Raw genomic sequence first — 22,806 nt, 5'->3', positions numbered from 1 at the left:
AGGTAGATATTTTTGAAAAAACTTCTTCAGGATCTGATTGTGATATCGAAGTGGTTCAAGCTATTGGGGATGGTGGGGTCTCACGTAAAAAACCTGATCCTATTGATGAAATATTAGTTGAGGGTGAAAAAACTAAAGTTTTGTTTGATTCTGGTGCCTAAATTACCATCATTTCTGATGAATTTTTCACCAAGAATTTGAAAGGTAAGGTATCTCTTATGAAAGCTGACATCATTCCATTAGGATATGACAAAAAACCAATAAAACTACATGGTTATTTTATGGGTCTTATAGAGTACAAGTCTAGGTATGTGGCCGGTAAAGTGTATGTCTCAAAGAAGGGTGACAGCTTAATCAGCTGGTTTCATTTAGGTGATATGAGTGTATATTTAGATCCTAATGCCACTCCTTGCATACAATTGAGAGACAGAGTTCTTAATGTTACAAATGAAGAAGAAAAATTGATTGAAGATAAGAAATCAATTGAAGGGAAGTCAATGGAAGACAAATTCACATGTGAGTTGAAAAAGAAATTTCCCAATGTTTTTAAAGAAACTCTAGGTTGTCTTAAAGGTTATCAACATAAGATAAGGGTAAGGGATGACTCTGTTCCTGTAAGCTGTAAGGTCCGGGGTGTACCTTTAGCTGTAAAAGAAGATATGAAAATAGAAATTGAGAAACTCATTGAAAATGGCATAATTGAAGAAATAGAGGGTTGTGAATGGATGGCTCCAGTCGTCGCAGCGCGAAAACCGAATGGAGATTTGCGTTTATGCATTGATCTCAGACAACTGAATAAATGTGTAATTGTTGATAGATATCCCTTACCTAATATTGCAGAGTTATTGGTATTGTTAGGAAATGCCAAAGTCTTTAGTACAATAGATCTTACCTCTGCCTATCACCAAATTGAATTGGAGGAGTCTTGCAGAGATCTTACTTCTTTTATTACGCCTTTTGGCACGTATAGATTCAAGAGGATGCCATTTGGCTTAGTTTCTGCTTCTTCTGTGTTTCAGCGGGTTATGGAAAAAGTGTTAAAAGATGTTACTGGTGTTTGTATATATCAAGATGATGTATTAATCTTTGCAGATAATGTGTCTGATCATGATACAACATTGAACATGGTATTAGAAAGATTCAGCAAACACAATCTCACTGTAAAAGCAAGTAAATGTAGATTTAGGTCTGATTCTATTAATTACTTAGGACATAATATTTCAGGTGATGGTGTGAAACCTAAACCCGAATTGGTAGACACCATAAACAAAATGGTGGCACCGGAAAATAAATCTGAACTTATGAAGCTGTTAGGCATGATAGAATATTATGCAAAATTTGTCAAAGGCTTTGCTGAATTAACAGTAAACATGAGGTGTTTGTTGAGGAAAGGTGTGGAATTTGAGTGGTCTGATCAATGTGAGAATGAGTTTGTTGAAATCAAACAAAGATTAAACAGTGCTCCTGCGTTAAAAAGCTTCAACCCTAAGTTCAAGTCTATTCTAGTCACTGATGCGAGTGAGAAAGGGTTGGGTGCTGTATTGAAGCAGAATGGCCCAGAAGGCATGCAAACCATAATGTTTTTGTCTAGGAGTTTGAGAGATGCTGAAACTCGTTATTCCGTTGTAGAGAGGGAAGCATTGGCTGTGTTTTGGGCAGTGAGGAAGCTAAAGAAATTTCTTTGGGGTCTAGTCTTTGATGTCTATACTGATCATAAACCCTTAGTGGAAATTTTTAGCAAGAAAGGTTTGGATCTGGTATCTGGGAGGATATCAAAGTGGGTTATTGGCCTACAGGAGTATAGTTTTGGTATTCAATATATTCCAGGTGTTGATAATGGAATAGCAGATGTTCTCTCCCGTTTAGTTCCTAGTAGAGAGTTGGAAGACGATTATTTGGACTTAGATGATGAATTGGTGTGTGCTGTGGATTATGAATTTCTATCTGAGAAGAAATGGTCTGAAGAATTAGCAAAAGACGTTACTCTATGTGAGGTTATATCTTTATTGAGAACTGGTTGGGTCAGTTGCAAAGTAGGTTCTGCTTTGACTAAGCCTTTTTGGACGGTACGCAGTGAATTATCTATTGATAATGATTTATTGTTTCGTGGGACGAGGTTGATCCCTCCATCTAGTCTCAGAAAGGATTTGATAGATTTGGTCCATGTTGCTCATTCAGGTTTATCCAAAAGTAAGGAGAGGCTTCGCATGTCTTATTGGTGGCCGGGAATGGATAAAATGGTTGAAAGGGTAATTAGGGATTGTATTCATTGTAATGTCAGTGACAAGTCTTATAGTGCGCATACACAACCTATATTCTTAAGAAGAAGACCAAATGGTCCTTGGCAGGACATAGCTCTAGATCTAGTGGGTCCCATACAACATAGAGATTCTCAGGTTTTCATACTAGTGGTTATAGATATGTACTCAAGATGGCCAGAGGTGTTTTTTTTGTCAGGAATCGATTCGAGTAAAATTATTCAATGTTTGAGTGAGTTATTCTGTAGAGAAGGTCTTCCGGCAACCATTTTATCAGATAATGGTGTTCAATTTGTTTCCAAAGAAATGGAACATTATTTATCTTCTAAGGGTATTACACACAAGACCTGTTCTCTTTACCACCCCGAGGCCAACGGTATGGTTGAGAGATTTAATAAAGTAATCAAGGACACTATTAGTTTAGCCAAAAACTTGTCATCTGATTGGAAGAAATGTGTTTTGGCAAAAATAGAAGAATACCGTTATACTCCTCATGCCACAACTGGTAAGACTCCATTTTTGTTGTTTCGTGGGAGAATTCCGAACACGCAGGTTGAACCTTTCTGGGTTAATAAGTATGAAGTGTCAAAGGGTAAAGAATGTGTGTGCAACAAAGATGAAATTGTTGAAAATGAAAAGGATAAAGCTGAACGTAGAAAAGCATATTTTGATGATAAAAAAATGTCAAAAAAACTGTTGTCTGTGTTGGCGATATGGTCATGGTGAGACGACCTGGCATGGTGGGCTGTTCTGATACAAAATTCATGAAGCCTATCAAAGTCATCAAAATTTTCAACAATGCAGTGCAAACTCAAGATCATCGCATTTGGAACTTAAATAGAGTTGTCATTGTTAGAAGGAAATTGCAAGAAGGACTGTCTTCTGATTCCAAGGAAAAGGATTTGGAAAATGGTAAAGCAATTGTTTCTGGTAACATTAGGTCTTCAACACGAGTGTCTAAAAGGCCTAGTTATCTCTCTGATTTTGTATGATCTATATATCTTGTTAATTTTGTGTATTTTGCATAACTTGTTTATTTATTTATTTTTTCTCTTCTTTGTTTGTTTTTGAGGGAAGAGGATGTGTGATATTTAACACTGTAGCTTTAATAGAATCTTAAGGACATCACTAGCTATGTCACTGTATGTGTCATGGAAATGTTCTAATTGGTGTCAGTTGATGTCTGCTGGCATTGTATGTGTATGGGATCTTTATTCCTGGATTAAACTTCATCAAATTCATCTTTCTGAATCTTGGATTTATTTATGGAAAATACTTCACAGTGGTACTTTTATCTGCAGCTCCAAAGTGGCAAAGCTCCACTGAAGTCGAATTGTGGACACCTCTTCCTTTCAGAGCCTTGATTTCCTTATAGGTCATGCTTGAATCATTCAGGCGGCTTACCTTGGTAACTCCGCTTATGAGCACTCGATCAAGTGTGCTAATCTTTCACTTTTTCATGGTTTATGGCTTATTTACCTTTACACTAGCCTTCCCTGACTTGTCTGCCTTGACATAGCTCGCAATTCCATCATCTTGGTATCCAGTGTTTTGGTGACCCTTGTGTCCCCGTCTGGTAAGCCCTGCAGAATATTCATGTATACTTTCCCTGAGACTCTGCCATGGCTGCCATCTCAGCAATTCTTAAGATACCTTTGATTTTTCTCTCTGTATGCCAATTAGATGCTACAGCATTATCTCCATTCCTTCTGTTGTGACTACACCAAAATTATGTCAGTGTGAATGGGCATACCATGACATAATGATGAGGTTTTTGCATAATTGTGTACTCTTTCTGCGTTGACACAATATTATTTTATATTCGTTTTTATGTTTGATTCCCCTTCTTTCTTTTCTCTCTGTCTCCCTCCGTAATTAAATAGGATTTGTGTCCTGATGGTGATCCCATAATTATTGAGGATCAAAGCCTCATGGACCGCCCGTAAGGATATTAATTTGTAACATAAGGGCTGTATTTCTGTAATTTAAATTGTACTACATGCATTGCTTGATTTGCACACAATAGCACATATTTCCTGTCTCAGAGAAATTCTGTGTATATATATATATATTGTCTATTTTTATCTGTTTAATTTATCTTTAAACTTGTTTTTTGGTTCTAAAATACTTCTCTACCATATAGTATTACTTTTACTATGGGGTTTTTTTCTTAAAAAAGATAAACCGGCTGATGAGTGTGGGTCTTACAGACCCATCTCTCTGATCAACACCGATACCAAGGTCTTCGCAAAAATCCTCGCTAATCGATTAGCACAATATATCCCGAAAATAATAAACCCACAGCAGCATGGATTTGTCATATGCAGAGACACCACGGCTCACATAAATACAGCTATTACGCTTACGATATAGCCGAGACAGAGTCCATCCCACTCGGCATGATCTTACTAGACGCCGAGAAGGCTTTTGACCGAGCGGGATGGGATTACCTCTGGTCAGCTCTGTCTTTCATGGGATTCAGGGACCCCTTCGTTAGCTGGATAAGAGCACTATATGACAGACCCATGGCGAGTATCAGTTACGCTGGGCTAACTTCCTCGTTATTCCCCATCTCTCGTGGCACTCGGCAGAGGTGTCCTTTATCACCCCTGCTCTTTGCCCTATCAATGGAACCCTTTTTATCTGCCCTCCAGCTCCAATTGTGTATCATACCTCTTTCATTGAAAATTACCGCATATGCGGATGAAATTGCCATATATTCTACGGATATATCCCAGGCATTAGAGGATATCAATATCGAAGCTAGCAGATTCGGTGCTGTCTCAGGATACAAACTAAATATCAATAAAACACAAATAGTTGTGAACCACAAACCACAAGGAATTATTACTGGTATATGTAAGGTTGCTAATTATCTGGGGGTTAAAATCTCGTCTAAAATCTGTGACATCATTCCCGTAAACTACGATGCTCTATTAAAATCTACTGCTTTGTCACTAAAGAAATGGCATAAACTTCTCTTAAAAATCATAAGGAATCAACCTGATCAAAAAGAAAGTGCTCCCTAAATTCCTGTACTTCTTTCTTTCTATACCTCTAGCACTTCAAAACTCTTTCTTTAAGAAGTTAGATGGTTTATTTAGCAGTTTTATTTGGGGACATAAAAAGGTTCGTAGATCCTTGACGCTACTAAAAGGGACAGTAGAGGCAGGGGGTCTTAATTTCCCAGACTTTAAATTATATTTTTGGTCCACTTTTATAGGCCGGCTGCGCTCCTTGCTGAATTCTGAAACTCAATTTTTTTTCCATATCCTAATGCTCAACTCAGACTCCAGAATGTTTTTGTTAAGATTAAGCGACCCAAACTATTACAAAAGGGTCAAATTTAAGACTGCCAGAGATTCTGCAAAAATTTGGTTCAATATCTTGACTTTTTGCCACACTTCGTTTTTTCATCCCAGACTACAATTGTGGGGAAATCCGGGTCTCCCTGGGATTTTTAATGATGGCAGGGCAAATAAATGGTCCACTCATGGAATTAAAACTTTGGGGGATCTTTATGGGTCTGAAGGTTTCCTAGATTTTGGGGCACTTAAAAATGTTTTTAAACTTACCGACTCAATGAAGTTTCAATATATCCAAATCCATGACTTTTTAATACATAAGATGAAAATCGCACAACCTTCAGATTCTGATATCTGGGATTGCTTTTACTCACTGACGACCAAGTCTTTAATAAGTAAAAGTTATAAATGCTTAAACACCTATAAGACAGGCGACTGCTCTAAACTAGTGGAGAAATGGAGCTTGAAGATGGGGTGCAATGTAACCTCTAACCAGATCGCTCACTCTCTTTCCAATCTGAACAATCTTGTTTGCTTGTCAAGTTTAAGGCTACAACAGTTTAAAACCACCTGTTTGCTTTATTACACTCCCAAAGTAATTTCTAAATAGTCTTTAAATGCTGCCTATAGCGATCGTACTAAGTTCCCCAAGTGCGACCTAGATGGGGCTGACCTAGAACATGTTTCTTTCTTGCCCTTTGTTAAAGGAGTTTTGGTCGGCATTAGACAAGGTTTTGAAAATGAAACTGAGCAAACCACCTTCACTGTCAGCTCCTCATATATTATTAGATATTGACCCCTTTTCCTCTTCTGAGAGGAACCTAGTTACTATACTAATGTCTTGCGCAAAATTAACTATAGCTCGAGTATGGATCTCCCCTAAACTTCTTCATGTTTTGGAATGGTGGTCGTTAGTCAATGAAATACATTCTATGGAGGCTGGCCTGACCAAGTTTAGAGGGGTACAGTTGTTAAGGAAGTTTGAAAAGATATGGGGACATTTTTTATAAAATGTTAAATTAAATTTATCCCAACGATATTAGTTATATTCTGTCAGATTGCGATCTCTGCTCCTCTGCCATTGTCATTGATTCTCCTTTGTCGTTCTTGCTGTCTACGAACCGATTCATCCATTCTACCATTATTTTGCCAATGTTTTCCTCCCTCTGAATGTTCTGTATCTGTATTTTGTCTCCATAGCCGTGTTGTCAATAACAATTTTCTAAAAAATACTTTTACTACAGGGAGCACTGTGCCCTGGAATGATCAGATACCCCAGGTCACTAATGAGTCTCGGGTCTCCCTTGTGCTATAACACATAATTTGCCTAATTTTGACCATTTCCTTTATGATGCATTTGGTAGGGTGAATGACCATTCTCTGCTCTGAGTGAAGAAATGAGTAATGTGTTAATACAGAGTGACAGATCATGAGAAGAAAGACAAGATGACCAAAACGCGAAAACATATGTGAAAGTCTCTTTTTGTAGCAAACACACCAGTCAGTACTATTAATACTTCAGCTAAGAACGGCCAGTTAACTCGTTTAGAGTTAAACTTATTTTCACAGGTTCAAATAATGCACAGAAGAGAGCAGCAGAAATGCTTTTATGTTGGAAACTTCATCTCTGGGATCTATTTATATATTTCTATTATCTATTTGTATATGAGTGACCCAGTATGTTGCCCAGACAACTGGATACCCCGATCCTTTTCTTCAGTTTACATCTTTGTGCTGTGTCACTCTAAAAGAAACTTGAGTAAAGTGTATGTCACTAAACTTGTGTATTTGGGATCTGGCAAACCCTTTTGCAAATGCTAAATCACTTCCTGTTTCTGCATTTATGCTTTTAGATAGAGGAAAAACACTGGTTCAGAAAAAACCCACCATGTATCCTGACTGGAAATCTGAGTTCGATGCCCATATTTATGAAGGGCGAGTGATCCAAATCGTCCTGATGAAGGCTGCTGAGGATCCTTTGTCAGATGTGACTGTTGGAGTGTCTGTCCTCGCAGAACGCTGTAAGAAGGGCAACGGAAGAGCAGAGTTTTGGGTAAGTGGGACTTAGTTGTTTTTGGTTATAGATTATTCGTTTCCTATTAAGTCGCTTCTCATTTTTCATCTTTCTTGTCTATCCCTGGTTTGGATCCCACCTCATCTCTACTTGATAGTATTCCTTTACTTCTATTCCTCCGTATATCCCCATTCTCTTTCCTCATAAACTTTATGCACTCCTTATTCCTTTCCATCTTCTCTTATTTCTATTTCTCTGTCCTCTATGCCCTATTTCTACCATCCTTCTGTGCTTGAGTTACTTTATACAAAAGTTAGTTCATCAACTTCTCTGATGATCCTAGTTGTGGAGGATGGACTGAAACCTGTTGCTTTTTAGGTCTCGTAGAGGCGTGGGCGGAGCAGCGAAGGTGCTGCCACGCCCTGCAAGAGATATTGTTCTAAAAAGGGTACTGTAAGCCCCGCCTCTCCTTTTCATTGGGTAGCGTCAGCGTTTAGGGTAAACGCTGGCTTCCCATTGAAAAGGAGGGTTTTCAGTTGCCGCCCTATCCGCTTTTTAGACAGCCCCTCCGAACACATTGGCCTGCTTTACGACTGTGGTAAAGAACTTTTCTTATCTGCTTGTTTATTTTAACAGGCAAATAAGAACATTCTTCACCACAGCTGTGAAGCAACACGGAGGCGCAGGGGGGCACGGGGACTGTAGCTCTCCGGGCGGGCTCTCCCTCCCAGCGTCTACTGGCAGACACTGCAGCAGGGGAGACTATCTCCCCCACCCTCCCACTTTCAGCCTCTTCCTGGTCTTTGTTGCAAATTCCTGTCACTTGGTTCGGTTGCGGTTCGCTCTTCTTCCCCTTGTTCCGTCTCTGGCTCCAGTCTCTCTGTATCTCCTGGTTGTATCCCCTGAGCCCCTTCTCTTCCCTCGCCTCTTTCGCAGCCCCGTCTCCTCAGGATGCTGGACTCGTCCATGGCAGCGGGTCCCGCGGCTCCCCTCCTCCGTCCTCCCAAGGCAGACCCTCCATGCCGTGCTACAGGAGCCAGACCCCACAGCAAGGCAACTCTCACCCAGCAGCCGCCGAAAAGTTCTATTGGAGAGGGGGAGTCAGCTGACCTCGCTGAGTTGTTCACTGCAACAACTTCAGAGATCCCATCTGCCCGCGGCGCAGCAAGTGGCCTGCTGGCGCCTGGAAGCGTAGGGAATCCTGCCAAGGCTCAGGGCAGTGAGAGCGCTCCGCGCTGCTGGCAGCAGGCTGCCATCGGCACTGTCCCTAGGTCACCGTCCCTAGGTCACCGCCTAGAGCCTCCGCTCCAGGGTCAAAGTATTAGGAGGCTACAGCAGCAACCACTCATTAACGGGAGCTGCTGAACTTGGAGGTGGGCGCGGCTGGCCGTGGTAGCAGCACACATCCACCCCTGCTGGGTCTTACCAACTGAACCAAAGTCACCAAGCATAGCCCAGCAGGCACACAACCTCCCAGCAATGCGCAGAGACAGACCTGTTTCCGTCTTAGGGTGACCAACCGTCCGTAAATTTCATGGACAGTCCGTAATTTCGGCCGTCTGTCCGCTGTCCGTGAAGGATTCTTTAACGGACGCCATTTGTCCGTAATTTTAACCCCAGGCACCGGTCGCACCTCCCTAAAGCTGGCACAGCTTCCACCCACTCCCTTCTTGACTCTGTTCCAAAGCTCAGACACCAGCATTATTGGAGAGGCACAGCGGGATGGCAACCCTCACACCTTCAGCCCTTGATGACCCGTTAAGAGGTGCTTGAAGGTGACAGAGGGAGGGGCTTCAGGTTCAGGAGCAGGGGGCATCCATTCACATGCAAACAGCCCTGAATGCGTCATGTCTCTGCGAATTAGGAGGGCTTCATACATTCCATTTCTACCCGGGGCCCAAAACATCCTAGAACCGGCCCTGATTACACGGCGGCGCAGCACTGGTTCTCTTCACAGAGCTTATTTACTGTCACTAAATTGTGAACGAACCTCCGTTCTTCAAAAATGCAGTCTTAATTTAATAAAATAAAGAAATGCCACAATCGCACCCTCACAGATTAACAAAGTATGGAGGACAATCAGTCTCCTGGAGTATCTGTAAGTACTGTACATCACAGTGGGGGATGGCAAAACTAACATTTTGGAAAGAGCCTGATTTCTCGGGGTGAGGAGCCCTACCCCACCCTGAAAGAGACCAAGATTATACTAGAACACTGCATGCCCACCCCTGTGCCCACCCTGGTGGATCCTGTTCCCCCCACCTGTGATGGCTCCTTCCCCGCCCCAGTGATGCCCCCCCTGTGATGGCTCCTGTCCCCCCTGTGGTGGATCCTGTCTCTGCCCTGGGTGGCTTCTATCCCAGTCCTGGAATGGGTCATACAGCGCAGGTGAAGTTCTTGATGGGCATCTTGTAAAAAAAAGGCTCAGCTCAAAATTAATATGAAAATGTGGGTGAGTGAGTAAGTGAAGGGATGGGTGAATGGCTGGATGAATTAGTGAAATGGTGAATGGATGAATGAAAGATTGAATAGATGGATAATGAGAGAGGATGGATGGATTGATGAGTGAGTGGAAGGATGGAAGAGAGAAAAGGGAAATAGCTGGATGTATAGGTGGGAGTGTAGCTGGATGGGTAAAAGGGTGGATGGGTGAGTGAAAGCATGGATGAGTGAAAAGGTGGATGATGAGTGGGTGGATGGATGAGTGACATGATGGATGGGTTGATAAATGCAAGGGTGAAGGGATGGACGAATGAGTGAAAGGGTGAATGCAAGGATGGATGAGTGAGTGAAAGGGAGAGTAGATGGACAAAAGGATACATAGATGAGTGAAGGAGTGAAAGGATAAATGGATGAGAGAAAGGATGGATGAGTGATGGGGTCAATGGATGGATTCATGAGTGGATTTGTAGATGGATGAGTGGGTGGATGGATAGAAGGAAGGATGGCTAAGTGAAAGGGTTGACGGAGAGAGAAAGGGAGGATGGATGGATGACTGAAAGGATGGATGGTTGGAAGGATGAGTGACTGGGTGGATGGATAGTAAGTGAAAGGATGGCTGGATGGGTGAAAGGGTAAATGGCTGGATGGATGAGTGAATGGATGGATGGGTGGAAGAGTGGATGGATGAGTGTACAGATGGATAGGGTGAAAGCGTGGATGGATGGATGGATAATGGATGGATGAGTGAAAGGGTGGATGGAGGGGTGGCTGAGTGAAATGATAGATGGAAGGATGCATGGTGGATAGATTTGCTAATTGTTGAATATGTTTGGATACGGCTGGGCTTACTTATATACTATTGCGCGACCTCTGATGTGTCTGTAAAACGTATCCAATTGTCCTGAAGTTTTGTCCTGAATTTTGACCTCCTGTCCTGAATTTGTGTCCTGAATTTCGACCCTTTGTCCTGAATTTTTACACTCACCGTCCTGAATTTGCACCAATGCCAGTTGGTCACCCTATTCCGTCTCCGTCCGCGCGCTTACAGCCCTTCACTGCCATGCGCGGGGAAACAAATAAACAAGTCGATTGTTTTCAGTCATAGACACTTGCATTAAAGAGAGCTGGGGGAATGTGAGGACGGCAGAAACCAAAAATAATTGCAAAACGAATCTATATTGCAAGCAGGAGAGGCGCAGTGCTGCAGTGACCATCATGAGCAATTTCACAGTCTGCCTCAGCTTGTTTTCCTAGCCTGTGCTCATCGTATTCCAATTCAATGGGAGATGAATATTAAGTGTCCTGCCGGCCACCCGGTGCTCAATTCATAAACTAAGACTGCAGTACAACGTGCGCTGCAGGCGCACGAGCCCCCTGTGCAGACAGCTCATAGATAACCAGGCTCCCGGGCAGTTTTTAGGTTTTGCCTAGCGGAAGCTGCGCTCTGCGCAGCTTTTCCGCGCAGGCGAAATCCTGTTGAGAACTGTAGTGTGGCTTTTGTTCGGCCCTCGTCCTTGATTGGCTGGCTCCGTAAACGGAGCCTTGCCATTGGACGAGGGGCCTGTCCGTCAATGCCGGACCAGACACGGGGGCGTTCCCGACATTCTTTGGCTTTTGCCGACGTCACGGGACGCCGGGAACGCCCCCGTGTCTGGTCCGGCATTGCCGGCACTACTGCGTCTCTTCTCCTCCGTCGCCGGCCTCCAGTCTCCTCCTCCCCGATTGCATTGCCCCGTGACTGGCCGGCCGGCCAATCCTAGCGCGGCCGGCCGGAAGTGCCCGCCCCCCGCAGCCCGGGGAAGAAGGAGAGGAAGACGGCAAGCACTATGGCGGCGCCCGCGGGGAGACCGGAGAAGTGCCTCTCCAACCTGCCGCTCTGTCTGGGCTGCCCAGCCTGTCGCTGCTTGCTCCCGTCCCCGTTCCCGCCCCTTCCCCCGCCCAGCCACGCAGAGCACCGGCCGCCCGCTCTCTGTCCCCACCGCAGGCCCGGAAGTGGGGCGCGGGGCAGTCCCTCGGATACAGCCATCTTAGATAGGTGCACCCTGGAGGGGAGCGGCGCGAGAGAGGCCTTTACTTGAGGGCCCCCCTCACAGTGAGTCACCAGCATTAAGCAGTGCCTTGGTGCCAGGGAGGGCACTCGGTCTCTCACCACTGTGCTCACCACGGAAAACGTCACCGTCTAACAAGACATCTACTGTGCGCACCAGCCCGCGCAGATGTTGGCTTGAAAGCGGGAGCCCGGTAATCAGTGACCCGGAAGGAGCGCCCTCGGGTCAAGGCCAGGTTTGCTTAAAATGGCTGCTTAAATAGAACATTGTTGTAGCTGGGATTGGGGCCTTTTCTCATCGGATACGACTTGTAAAATAATATACCACACACAAAGCGGTTCCTGTTTAATATTTTTTTCCAAACCTTGGCAGTTTGGTGATTCCGGACACAGGGATTATTTGCTTGGTCCGGCGTGGCATGCACGGTGTAGTTGTAGAAACGCGTACTCGGTTGGGTTCTGACATTTCACAGATTAGGCTTGTCCGTGGTACTATCTGCGTTCACACACACACTTCCCGTAATGTACACGTGTTAGCAGGTCAGGCCCGTGTCTGCCCGTCGTTTCGAGCTCCTCTGCTCACGCAGTGTCACAGTTTGCAGCACCACAGACAGCTCCCGTGGAACTACTGCTTCTTGCGCAGCACGTGTCAGGGTCCCGTACTTGGAGCCACCGACCGGCAGCTCTCGACGGGTCGCCGGGGGCCCGCCCGGATGAGAGTCCAGCCGGTGACAAGGGCCGCGACACGTCCCAAGGTTGCGGCAGAGCAGATACACACTCCACGGAAGTAGATACACCCACACTTAAGGAAACATGAAAACAGGCAACACAATAAAGACCGTCGCCTCTGTCTCCGTCTTGGTGGAGTGGAAAATAAGCGTTTTCTAAACAGATTATACCTATATTATAGTTCTGAGAAAAATAAGCAACCGCCACACGCGCCTGAGTCCTCGGACTTTAACTGACAGGTGAAGGTTAAATCAGGAGACGGAAGGTGAATGCGGATTGTGCCGCGACGGTGGGAGTCTGCGGGGTGTTCACCGGCCAGCATGGGTGGGTGCTCTGAGTGTGGGTGTGTTGTCCCACAACAGACAAGTCTGAGGCACCGGAGATTTCTTGCCTCCTCAGGGTATCCCTGGGTGTATGTACTCGGTGGCTAGGTGTAGTGCGGGGGCGAGGAGGGGGGCACGGCTGTGAGTCTCTGGGTTCATGGGTTCTGGGGCAGGAGGTTCGTGTCAGAGTGCTGTGGGTGCTTCCGGCCACCTTCGGCTGGGTGAGCATTAGTCTCTCGGATAGTCGCTGCTGGAATAGCTACGTTGTGGGTGCGCAGAATTTTGGGGTGAGGATTCCCTTGTCGTCTTCTTACATTATGACGTCAGAGCAGGCACTTTCTGTATTGGGGAGTAGGGGAATTGCGGGGCGACTGTACGTGGAAAGGGCACTACAGCTGGCTTATTTATCTCACTTGTTGCACACCGGCAGATTTATAGGCTGCTCACTCGTGGAACTTGGATGCGTTTTTTTAGAGCGATATTTATTTGTTCATTTTCCTATTGAACACTGTCACTATAATACACACCTTCGTCATCTAAACCCACGCACGGCAGAGGGCATGGGTTGCTCCCTTTTCCCCCTGCGCAGCCAGAATGCCTCGAGTTCCCGCTGCCCTGAACGCCGCGCGATCACTGGCAGATGCCTTTTATTTCTTTCTTCTCGCGACATTTAACGCGAGGGCAGGACGGGACCCCTGTACAACAGCCGGAACCGGTGACAGAGGGAGGCGGGGGGTGGCCGCAGGGGGTTGAATGCCGACTGCAGGACGGGCCCCTCCCTGAGCAGTGATGTAGGGTGAAGGGGAGGTTTCCCAGTTACTTGCTCTGAGACGACCCTCAGACCTTTGCTTTTTATTTCGAGTGAGAGAATACAGACGCACCTGCCAGGCATTTTTTTTTATTCAGGAGTGAGTGGGACAGCTGGAGTTAAAGCCACTTTTTTCACTTTTAAGTCCGGGTGGTGGGGTGGTATTGGATAGAGAGGTCTAACAGACCGCCCCTGATAAAAAGTGTTTTTGTACCGAAGGCTCTGATGAGAGGAGAGGGGCTCGCCCGACATACAAACAGACGGGTGCCGAGAGGACGGTGACTTTTGGATGAAAGTTCCCCAAATCGGGTTGAGTAGAATAATGCTCTTTCACGGTGTGAGCTTGGTCGGAATCTGCGTCTCATTCTATACTGCCCAGTATCCTCACCTCCATAGAACGCCACAGCTGCAGGGATTTGACGTGTGATCTGCACAACTACACACTATCATGCTGTAGGTGGCACATATTGAAATAACGCCACTCTTCACACCGGTAAACAAAGCTCTTGGCGGGTGAAGAGAGTGATTTAACTGATCATTTTAGCAGAGTCCCGAATGAATGGCGTTGTGAATGGAAACGTACACCGTCTCGGAGAAGGCGCAGTACCTTTCATGAATAAGTCGGCACACACGCAGGGTTTCACACGCATAAACGCAATGAACACAATGCATTTGATGTCTTCAAACTCTGTATTTTGGTAATGCGATTTTAAATCCAACCTTTTCAAAGTTGATTTTCTTTCCCACACTTTCAGTCGTGTGTGTGGGCGGCTCTGTGTGGCTGTGTGTGTGGGGGGCTCTGTGTGGCTGTGTGTGTGGGGGGCTCTGTGTGGCTGTGTGTGTGGGGGGCTCTGTGTGGCTGTGTGTGGGGGGCTCTGTGTGGGGGTGTGTGTGGGGTGGCTCTGTGTGTGTTTGTGTGTGTCATTTGCGAGAGATAAAGCTAGTGGCATTGTAAATGACAATGCCATTTATTTATGTTAAAAAATACATAAATAAAAATAATGTCAAGAGCAATGCTAATTGCTCTAACTTTAACAAAGGCAAAACCATTGCATTGTAAATGCTTGTTTAGAGCTGGATGTGGCCAGCAGGCTATCTATATGCAACACGCTATAAAATAGCAATATCCTCTAGGTCTGGAAAGGTCAAAGCAGGCTGACATTAAACACCCAAGTGCAGTCCAAGTGCCAGTGACTGTAAGCGCTTTCCATTTCACGTATCTTCAGAGCAGTGTGCAAACCGCAGACCAGCCATGGGTTGTAATGGTAGAAAAGAGTCAAGAGATTTGCATTAGCGCTGCCTGATGAATGCAGAAGCCTCTTCCAGTTGCAGTGGCATTTCTCTGTCACTCACACGTAGCTGTTTGCCCATGTTTTCTGCGTGCCTCCGTGTGCCTCTTTGTTTCCTTTTCACTTCTAGAGAATTGCCTGTTTATTGTGTGACTGTTGTGAGTCGCACCTTCACACTGATTACTTGTCTTCATCTTTGTGTGAGTTTATCTCTCTGAGGCTCTAGCTTGTGCCGATGGTGTGTCTGTCAACCCGCGGGCTCATCTGTTCATTCCTGTGTGTCTTGGCGCGATCAACAAATCAAGTCTGCTCTGCAGCAGCCTCTGTCTCACAGAATGAGCCATGTTTACAGAATGTTGATCATTGTAACCACCCACTGAATTGCACACAGCAGGAATTAACACATCACGGCAAGGACACGCATCATCCTGTGATTCTGGGCAAATCACTTAGGGCCATATGTATCAAGCAAATTCGCATCCGTGAATGCGAATTTGCTAAATGGTATGTATGAAGAAAAATCTGCTGCAAAACAAGGAATCGCAAAATTTGCGATTCCTTATTTTGCTATTGCATTTAGGGAATCTCAAATTTTGCGATTCCTTAAATGCAATGTACGAAGCAAAAAAAAATTGCAAATTGTCCTTAAGGAATCGCAAATTACCACCAACTTCAAGTTGGTGGTAAGTTGAGAATTCCTTGAAAAATGCAAATTTTTGCATTTTTCAAAGTGCCATGTGACGCACATGTGTGCCACATGTGCACCCATGCTTATTTCAGGGGTGCAACAGGGTGTCCTTTGGACACCGCTGCACCCTTGAAATTATTCTCAATTTGCGATTCTCAAATTGCGAATTGTAAATTGAGAATAACTTCCCATTCATTCCTATGGGCCTCCTGGTCCATAGAAATGAATGGGAAAGTATTCCTTAATTGCGATTCGCAATTAAGGAATAATAAGAATTCGCAAAAAAAATGCGAATTTGTACATACATCCCAATTTGCGATTCTGAAATAGCGATTTCTAAAAAAATTGCTATTTCAGAATCGCAAATCAGCTTGCTGATACATATGGCCCTTTATCTCCCTGGGCCTAGTAAAAATGAATGTGACTCATGTAACATTACTGGCGCTCTGATACCTGATACCTTTGGGTTAAGTTTGCGCTATGTAAAACTCTCAACATTTCCATGAGACCTGTCCCGGTGTGTGCATTATCATGCAGTTAAAGTATAGAAGATGCATGGGACCTCCAAAAGTGACATGGGTGGGAGTAAAATAAAGTATGGGGAGAGGGCAGAGATCGACTAACAGAGTTACTGACACTTTTATGAAATCATATGATGAATCTAAGAAAGTTTTATTCTTGTAAATGTGTTATAAACCGTAACTTCTCCATGCCCTATGCTCTTGCTAGAGGCTTTAAAAGAGTGAAGCATTCCTTCTAGATTATTCAAAAAGAGGGTACCTCAGTTATGCATCCGTGGTTTTTGTATTCAAACAAGTACATTAGGCGAGGCATAGAAATGTATTAAAGGACCACTGTGAAGTAAGAAAAAGAAAAAAGCAAAGACGCCCTCATATGCATATGCACAAAAATGCATAAAACGCAAAAGTTACTTCTGAAAATCGTTTTGTCATTATTTAGATCTTAAGCGTAGGATCACAAAATGTTGGCTGATCATTTTCTGTGTACTTGCATTTTCCTTTGTGCACTTAAAAACACCAGCCATTAAAAAGCATAAAATTGTCCTGAACGGAATAACTATTCTAATTTTGCTATGTGGCCAGTTTTCCGCTAAGAACAAATTCATGATCTGGAATGCTGTGCTTGGACTATGTATTAATCCTTGGCAGTAGCCCAAGGCACGCAGACGCCAGCCACGAAGACTAGGCCGGTGAAAGATGGTTTGCTTTGTCTCATGGGGTAAATCAATAGTTATGTGCTTTCCCATACAGTAAATGGATGTGATTCTTCGTTTCTTTGTAGATGCCTGTGTGTCATTACTTTACCTCAATCTTGCATGTTACTACGAGTAGGTTTCTCATATCCAGTACTTCAAGAAGGTTATAGTCTAAAAACGTAATTCTTGATTCAGTTGTATGCATTGTCTGCCTTTGTAGAAACTTGGATCTTCATTTTCTTTCCCACTCACAATTCTTTGGAGATTAGTTTTCCATTTAAGGGTCCTATGCGCAAATGGCCTGACTAATCAATATTCATGAGGCAGGTCGCAGTTTGCGACCCATTGGGAATGGGCAATAACACAGAGATGGTGGCCTGCTGGGGACAGCAACCCCCCGTGTCTTTGTCTGCTGTTCAAAAACAAAAATGAAATGTTTGTTTCATTTTTTGAGAAGGCAGTGGTCCAATGCAGTGGTACCTTGGACCATTGCATGTTCTTAAAAAACGTTTTCTCTGCCAACCTCTTCCTGTTTGTGAGTTTCTTATCACCGACTTGAAGTAGGCAGTAAACTGCAATTGTTTTGCGACCGGTTGCTAAACAATCACACATCCCCCTGTGTCATGCTATTAGGAAGAGACGTGTTAGACTTGGCATCCTTGGCATGGTTTCCACTGACTTTTTGCTTATACCCCCTATATTTCTGATGCTGTGCTGGATTTCGTTTTTGCTGGCTTAGATGCTTTGCACACTTTGCCACTACTGATCAGTGTCAAAGTGCAAGTGTTTCCTGTCAGAATTGTTGTTACAATTGGTTCTCCCTGACAGTCATATTTGATTTACTGGTAAGGCCCTAGTAAAGTGCACTGAAGTGTGCCAGGGCCTTTAAATCAAATGCTACTAGTGGGCCTGCAAACAAAACAGGTGATGGACAGAATATGGATCAATGTCACACATTCACCCCAGTCCAAAGATCTGGGCCCAAATCCATCGTTTTTTTGCACTCCACACCACCCTGGGTTAGACAATGGCGATATGCAAATCAGCTCTGACCCTGTGCCCCATGGGAACAGTCCAGTCCGAACTACAAAAGCCATGTCCTTCCCAGAACGGAATCAAGCATCCGAGGACCGGACCAGTTTCGAGGTAACACCTCATCAGCCCGGCTAGCTTGACTCCAGTGGTGTGGAGTGCCTGGGACCCACGTCTGAGCATCCCCAGCGCACTTATGGCGGTAATTGCAAACAAAACAGGTGATGGACAGAATGTGGATCAATGCCACACATTCACCTCAGTCCAAAGATCTGGGCCCAAATCCATCGTTTTTTTGCACTCCACACCACCCTGGGTTAGACAATGGCGATATGCAAATCAGCTCTGACCCTGTGCCCCATGGGAACAGTCCAGTCCGAACTACAAAAGCCATGTCCTTCCCAGAACGGAATCAAGCATCCGAGGACCCGACCGGTTTCGAGGTAACACCTCATCAGCCCGGCTAGCTTGACTCCAGTGGGGCCTGCAGCACTGATTGTGCCACCCACATGAGTAGCCCTGAAAAGGTATCTCATACCTGCCTCTGCATTGTCTGTGCGCAGTTTGTTAACTGCCATGTCGACTTGGTAAGTGCACCCATTTGCCAGGCCCTAACCTTACCTGATCTTACATGTAAGGCACCCCTATGGTAGGCCCAAGGTTTCCCTCTGGGACAGCTGCTGTGTATGTGAAAGGTAGGACATATACTGGTGTGTGTGATATGTCCTGATAATGAAATACTGCCAATTTCATTGTTCACTATTGAAAGGCTATCTTCCACCATAGCATAGACTGGGAAATGCTTTGTAACATCTTACAAGTATAACTTGCCATTGGGACTAGATGGAGATATAAAGTTTAGGCTCTCTGAACTCAGAATTTGAAAACACATCTTTTAGTAAAGATGTTTTTTTTAATTGTGTGTTTGAAAATTCCACTTTTAGAAAGCAGGCGTTTTCTTGTTTAACCATTCTGTGTGCCTCTGCCTGTTTGTGTATTGACTGTCTGGGTTTGGAGTGACAAGGGCAGGGGATGTGCATTCATTGTAGACAGCCACTGGGGGGTTGAGGTGTGCCTAGACTTCCTGGATGACTCAGAGTTGAGCTGAATAGGCCTTGGCTGAATTTAGAGTAGGGGAGGAGATTCCCTTGCACATGAATAGGGTAGGTCTCCCTTGCACAATGTCGTCTCTACCCCCTGTGGCCATACTGCACCAGTGATGACAGAACTGGTTTGGACTGAGCTCAGAGACCCTCGCACAAAAAGAACAAAGACTTTTTGGGTTGTAAGTATTAGACCTAAAACCCCAGAACTTAAGATTGCTTCTGGACTTAAGAGGAACCTTTGCCAAGGAGAAGAGCTGAAGAGCTGTTAGGAGGATTACTGCCCCTTTGCTGTGTGTGGTTGGCCTACAGTTACTGTTTCTGCCAAGGAAAGGACAAAGACTCAAACTTTGATTTGAACCTGCTTGAAGAAGATCTCCAAGGGCCTGTGTGTGCTGGTCTCCTATTCTGAAGTCTCAGGGACACAAAGACTCCCCCCAGCTCCCCTGAACTATGCTGCTGAGAGTTCTGACCTGCTAGGAAGTACCTGTTCCAGTTCTGAACCTCTGGAGGTTGCGCTTGCTGCTTGAAGCTGGAAGAAGTTGAAGTTGAAGTTGAAAAGGTTTATAAAGCGCTCAACTACCAAACTGTTTCGTGGCCCTACAGAAAGACTGTCCTGAGGGGGGCAGGGGGAGAGTTACGATAAGTATGCTAAAGAGAAGAGATGAGTTTTAAGAGCTGTACGAAAATCCATGTAACTAGGAATGGATCTGATCGCAAAAGGAAGCACATTCCAGAAAAGGGGGGCAAGAATAGAAAATCTGGATCCACAAAGTTTTCTCCTACGGTAGCGGGGAACGCTAAAGAGGAGCTGGGTAGAGGAACGGAGGCTTCTGCCGGGTACGTAGGCATTGATCTTTGATCTAATGAAGTGTGGGGCCTTGCCGGCTAGCGACATAAAGATCAGGCAGCCCATCTTGAATAAGGAGTGTTCCAATATGGGGAGCCAGTGGAGGGTCTTTAGCAGGTGGGTGATGTGGCACGATTTTGGGAGCCTGTAGATAAGGCGGGCCGCTTGGTTTTGAATGAGCTGCAGGCGGCGGCGCTCGTATGCAGGAATACCGACATACAGGCCGTTGCCATAGTCTAGGCGGGATAGAATCATCGATCTGATGATCAGTTTAGAGGCTTCAATGGAGAAATAACGAGAAATTTTGCGAATGATTCTGAGGGATAGAAAGCATGAGGAAACCACCAAACTGATCTGGGTCGCATAGATAGATCTTGGCTGATTTTAATGCCCAGACTTTTCAGGGAGGCACCGGGAAGGGGAAGGGAACCAAAGATAGGGGGCCAAAAGGCAGATGTCCAGTGATTAGAAGAACCACCGGTAAGAACCAACTCAGTCTTATCGGGGTTCAATTTTAATTGGTTGAGATTCATCCAGTTATAGATGAATGCAAGCGTTGAATGAAACTTAGCGATAGAGTCAGGAGAAGAAGAAAGATTAAAAATGAGCTGGAGGTCATCGGCATAATTAAACGCTGTGACCTCCATATCCTGTAACGCGACAATGAGATGGTGTATGTAGAGGTTAAAGAGGAGAGGGGAAAGAGACAAGCCTTGAGGCACCCCGCAAGAGACTGAGCAGGTGGGGGCGAGGAAGCCCTCCAACCGCACGGCCTGGGTGCGACCCGCTAAAAAGAAGGTAAGCCAGGCAAGTGCCGTGCCTCGAACGCCGGCGCCCACGACAAGGTCGAGAAGAATGGAATGATCGACCGCGTCGAAGGCGGCGGACAGATCGAGGAGGACCAGGGCCTGTGGGGAGTTGATGTTGGCACTTCTCCTGAGCTCATCCACCACAGAGAGAACGGACTCCGTGGAGTGTGCGGGCCTAAAGCCAGACTGGTGAGCAGCCAGGAGATGGTTAATCTCAATGTAGGTGGAGAGACAGGAGGTGATATGGCTCTCCAAGATCTTACCCAGAAGCGGGAGCAAGGAAATGGGCCTAAAGTTGGAGAGAAGAGTGGGGTCAGCGCCCAGCTTTTTAAGAATGAGAATGACCGTGGCCGATTTAAGCAAATCAGGAACAGCTTCCTGAGTAATAGAGGTATTGAGGAGAGTAATGGGGGTTCCGGGCAGCTGGAAAAGATCTCCCTCAAAATGTAAGCAGGGCAGTGGTCCGCGGGGGAACCCGGCTTGATTTTCCCTAGCAGAGTAAGAAAGGCCTCCTTTGAAATCAAGGGAAATTGGTCCAGGGTGGAAAGGGATAACGGCGGTAAAGGTCAGGAAAAGGAGGGGGGAGGCAAGGGTATGTTACTTTTAATGGTGGTTATTTTCTCAATGAAAAAATCATTGAGAGCATTGCAGAGAGGTTGGGAGGGGATGGGCTTGGGGGCAGCTCTGTCAGAGGCTGCTAGCTCATGTACGATCGTAAAGATCTCTTTGGGCTTGTTGGCCGCCTGATGTATTTTCTAGGAAAAATATTCTGATTTGGCTGCCAGTATGGCTTTTTTTTTAGGCCCGAAGAAAGATCAAATATTGAACCTTATGGTCAGGACAAATATCTGCATCGCCAGTGGAGTTCAGCCTGCCTGAGCGCCCGTTTCTGGGAAATGAAATAATTGGTGAACCATCTATTGGCATCATGGGGGCGGCGTGTTCTAACCCGTTTAAGAGGAGCAAGTTGGTCACAAGCGGCTGATAGAAACCTGAAGAACTAAGAAAATCGATGCATCGCTCTTCTTGCAGCTGTTTTTCCAAAGCAGCACAGTTGTGCGAGAAGAATCTCCACCCATCGCCGTGCCGCTGCCGAAACTGGCCCAGCGCCTGTCGCCGCTGCAAGAACTGACGCATCGAGGGATTGCGGCTAAAGAAACCGGTACAGTGCCGCACAGCGCTGCCCCATCCAACGCTGATGCATCCCGGATTTCCACGCATCGTACCTGTGCAGCAAGTTTTCCCAACACTTCACCCGCGGACCAGAACAGTCTCTGAATCGACGCATCACTTCCCTCTACAGACCCGATTCCTGTAATTACTTCTCCTGCGTGCAGCAGAACTGTTGCATCGCCTCCCCATGGTCTCAGGAACTGATATATCTCTTTGTTTCTCAACGCTTCCCATCTCTGCTGCTGTTTGGCCTTGTGAATTTTGATGCATCTGCAGGTACTTTGTGGGAAATCATGCATCCATAGTTTTCTATGGACCCAGTTGCTTGAAACCTTTTTAACATCATATTCTTACTACATGTATGTTGGAATTTTTAAAATCATTTTTGGTCTTGTTGATGTTAAGATTTTCCAAACTGGTTTGGTGTCATCACTATATTACTGTGTGTTTTGAGTACAAATACTTTACACATTGCCGTTGGTATAGGCCTGTTTGCTCCTGCCAAGCTAACCCAGGGGTTGAGCAGGTGTTATCTTAAGTGTGTATCCCCCCCCCTACCCGGACTAGAAGCAAGGGTTCCTATTTGGACAAAGGTACCTACCTCTGCCAACTAGAGACCCCCATTTCTAACAGGGCGCCCTTGGCACGACCCTTCCGAATAGCAACTTGCAATCCCAATTTTGCGAGTCCATAACAAGTTACAGGCTTGCAAAATCTATT

General features: G+C 45.3%; 1 protein-coding gene across 4 annotated transcripts in view; it reads left to right on the top strand.

Moving 5' to 3' along the window:
- PRKCD (protein kinase C delta) overlaps window positions 1-22,806 on the top strand; it is a 450,985-nt gene that overhangs the window by 277,284 nt on the left and 150,895 nt on the right. For all 4 annotated transcript variants that reach the window (XM_086939184.1, XM_086939183.1, XM_086939182.1 and 1 more), the window contains exon 5: window positions 7,417-7,616. In XM_086939184.1, coding sequence (XP_086795310.1) covers window positions 7,417-7,616 — 200 coding nt within the window. The remainder of the gene's footprint in view (window positions 1-7,416; window positions 7,617-22,806) is intronic.

The sequence above is a fragment of the Lissotriton vulgaris genome, chromosome 9 (genome assembly GCF_964263255.1).
Source record: "Lissotriton vulgaris chromosome 9, aLisVul1.2, whole genome shotgun sequence".
NCBI lineage: Eukaryota > Metazoa > Chordata > Amphibia > Caudata > Salamandridae > Lissotriton > Lissotriton vulgaris.
This window is presented reverse-complemented; position numbering and strand designations above follow the sequence as displayed.